Source organism: Eschscholzia californica, unplaced genomic scaffold (assembly GCF_041429995.1).
Source record: "Eschscholzia californica isolate CP2 unplaced genomic scaffold, dmEscCali1.0.p SCAF_4, whole genome shotgun sequence".
Taxonomy (NCBI): domain Eukaryota; kingdom Viridiplantae; phylum Streptophyta; class Magnoliopsida; order Ranunculales; family Papaveraceae; genus Eschscholzia; species Eschscholzia californica.
In genome coordinates, this window is record NW_028238461.1 from 15606818 (window position 1) to 15610144 (window position 3327).

The window sequence follows — 3327 nt, forward strand, 5'->3', positions numbered from 1 at the left end:
TAGACCCTTATTGTGTGATTTACTTACGGTTAGGATCTTATCGCCTAGTCCGATTACGACCAAACCCTTGCTGAGAGATCTACTAAAACGGCCAGAACCTCGTTGTGTTGCACGAACAAGTGGAAGCTTGCTATCTTACCAATATCACCATCATCATCTTCATCTTTGTTGCTCTCGAATACACAGTAAGTACATCATTCCCATAAAGATCTGATCCGACTACTCTATGAACCGAAATACACAAGTACTCCGACGATGGTTACCTCTTTAATACTTACTTTGACTTTCTTTATCTTATTTGGCCAAATAGTTTTTTTTTTTTTTGAAATAAGCTTTCAATAATAATAGGAAAGTAAGGTTTCTTAAAAAGAGGACGGCCAAAGAGACCAAAATAAAAAGGGTTATTTCCCTAATGGCCCCCTACTTTGTGACCAGCTTCCCGCCTGGCCCCCTACTTTGTGACCAGTTTCCCGCCTGGCCCCCTACTTTACGAGAAATACCCATATGGCCCCCTATTACCGTTAACTTTAACTTTCCGTCACTCTCTCTCCTCCATCTCTTTTTCTCTCTCTGCCATGTCACGCCACCTCATCTGTTAGGCCACCTCATCACCTTCTCCGGCAGAGGTCGCCGGCCGGCCAAATTTCCAGCCGGCGACCTCTGTCGGAGAAGGTGATGAGGTGGCCTAACAGATGAGATGGCGTGACATGGCAGAGAGAGAAAAAGAGATGGAGGAGAGAGAGTGACGGAAAGTTAAAGTTAACGGTAATAGGGGGCCATATGGGTATTTCTCGTAAAGTAGGGGGCCAGGCGGGAAGCTGGTCACAAAGTAGGGGGCCATTAGGGAAATAACCCAAATAAAAAAGAAACCAAATACACCAAGTTAACTGAAAGGACAGAAGTAACTAACTTCTATCTAAAGGGGCTGAATAGCCAACTGCGCCAGTTTGTGTGCCTCAACGTTAGAATGACGAGGGCAAAACTGTAAATCCACACGAGCTTGAGAAACCCTAGTATTTAGGGACCTAATCGCACCCAGCAACCTCCACGGGATCTCTTGGGAGCCCTCCGATAGAAGATCCACCATGATCTTTGAATCTCCTTCAAGTATATAAGAGCCTTCACCCAATTCTTCCATTAGGTCTAACCCTAAATCGAAGCTGCACATCTCACTGTGGAGAGCTGAGATCGCCGGAAACCTAGATGATTTTGTCCCTAAAATAACACCTTCACTATCCCTTGCAATAGCTCCTGCCGCCGCTGATGGAGGTTTGTCAGCTCCATCAACGTTTATTTTAACTTTCGATCGGGGGGGAGGCATCCAAAGATCATCTTGCATGTTAGATAAATCCATTGATGGAGGGAGATTAAAGGAGTTAGAACAAACCTCTTGGTTAATCATCCACCAGCACCTCGATAGGTCAGGAGGTTTCGAGTTGAAGATCATATCGTTGCGTGCTTTCCACCATACCCAGATCAGATGAGTACATAAAATCCAATCTAAAGATCTACTACCTTCATTACTTAATATCTTTTTCATGTTAGAGATCGGATCTTCAGAAAGAGATAATAGTTTATTATTATTAGTGAATATGATGAAATCTTTAAATTTTGGACACGATCCGAATAGATGCATGATAGTTTCGATCTCATTATTGGAACAAAGCTTACAAAAAGGAATAACAGATTGATTATGTTAACTTGATCGTCGAAGCTCCCTTAGGTCGTCACCATCCGGTATCTAGAGGCTTCACGATCATTTGTCTCTTTTTGTCTGCAGGTCCTTTCGCCACGTAGCCGGTGCTCGCAACATTTCACCAGAGTCGTTAAGCCTTCTAACTTTTGACCCGTAGACTTTTGACTCGTAGACTTTTGACCGTCTACAACACGTAGATCTGTTAACTTTTCACCGTTAATCCGCAATTGATTAACAATAAAATGAACTCTAGAAAATAATCAGAAATACTTTTAGAGTTAGTCATGATGAAAAAATTCAAATTCACCTCGTAAGGTCTGCAACATTAGATTTTCACCTTCTCATAATCCTTGTAGGATCTTTGTAACAAATCACACACTTCTTTAGCTATTTCAGCTTTGGAGATTTTCTTGAAAACAATCTGATCAACAACTTGATAGAGAAAGAATAATGCATTCTTATCCTTCTTCATGTTCTCTCTTAAACTATCTTTACAGACCTGAGAGAGAGCTTCATGTGCTACCCGATCAACTGGTTCTTCATGCCCAAATTCGACAACCTCCAAAATTTCTTGGAAGTCAAATGACGCTTTCATTTGGATACACAATCGATCAAAATTTTCTCACAATCGCGGAAGCTGAGGTTGCATTGACTCGTTCATTTTGTAATTCGGTTAATAATCACAATATAAATCTAGCTCGGATACCAAATGCTAGATATTAAAAGACTTTAATTTTCGAATGATAAAGAAAATTAATTTTGCACAAACAAAGAAGAATGAAGAAAATTAAATTTGAATTGAATTTGATTACTTGACTTGGTTATTAAAGCAACTACAAAGACAGGTCCATTTGAAGACCAAAATTTAACCCACTAACTATGACCACTACTAACATGATCCCACTAACTTGTCAATTGGCCCCAATAACTACATTAATTACCACTAAATTGACCCACTATTTGCTTCATTAATAAAATTAATTTACTAATTAAAATTCGGTTTAAATAAAATTTTAACACTCGTTCGCGCTTCAAACTAAAAAATTAAAATGGCAGATTTGAGATTGTTTGTTTTTTCTTTTATTTCATTTTTGAAGTAATTTTTTATTAGATAGAGAAAAGTGAGGGTAGAAATGTTCGAACAAACCTAGCCACCACGTAAGGAACACCGAAAGCGATGCGTTCAACCATTTCGGTAATCTGGTCCCATCGAGAGATAAATCATTTTCATGTGGGAAGCTCACCGATATGGAAAACGATATCGTAGTTACCCAAATTTGTTGTGAGGGTATTTGTAATTTTAGAGAACCTGGTTGGTAGTTTTGGTACTCATTTGAACCGTCTCATTCTGCCTGCATTATATGTTATATGAGGTCAAACTATGATATCTTCTGCCCACACTAATTGTCTCAGATCTTTATGTGATACAATTGCATATAGAACTATTCTACTGTATCATGTGAAAATCTACGATAGCCTAAATGCACAATTGTGTTTGACCTTATATGTTATATGAGGTCATAATATGATATCTTTTGCCCACACTAATTGTCTCAGATCTTTATGCGATACAACTACATATAGAAATATTCTACTGTACGATAACCTAAATGCAGACAATTGTTTTTGAC

General features: G+C 38.9%; 1 protein-coding gene across 1 annotated transcript; it reads right to left on the minus strand.

Annotated features, from left to right (window-relative positions):
* Window positions 1-916: 916 nt before the first annotated feature.
* On the minus strand, window positions 917-1354 carry LOC147543139 (uncharacterized). The gene has a single exon (XM_086635378.1). The coding sequence runs from the start codon at window positions 1352-1354 to the stop codon at window positions 917-919; it is 438 nt and encodes a 145-aa protein (XP_086491504.1).
* Between the last annotated feature and the right edge of the window lie 1973 nt (window positions 1355-3327).

Excerpts from the sequence above, each read along its gene's own strand:
- LOC147543139 (XM_086635378.1), bottom strand. The coding sequence starts at position 1,354 with ATGGATTTATCTAACATGCAAGATGATCTTTGGATGCCTCCCCCCCGA.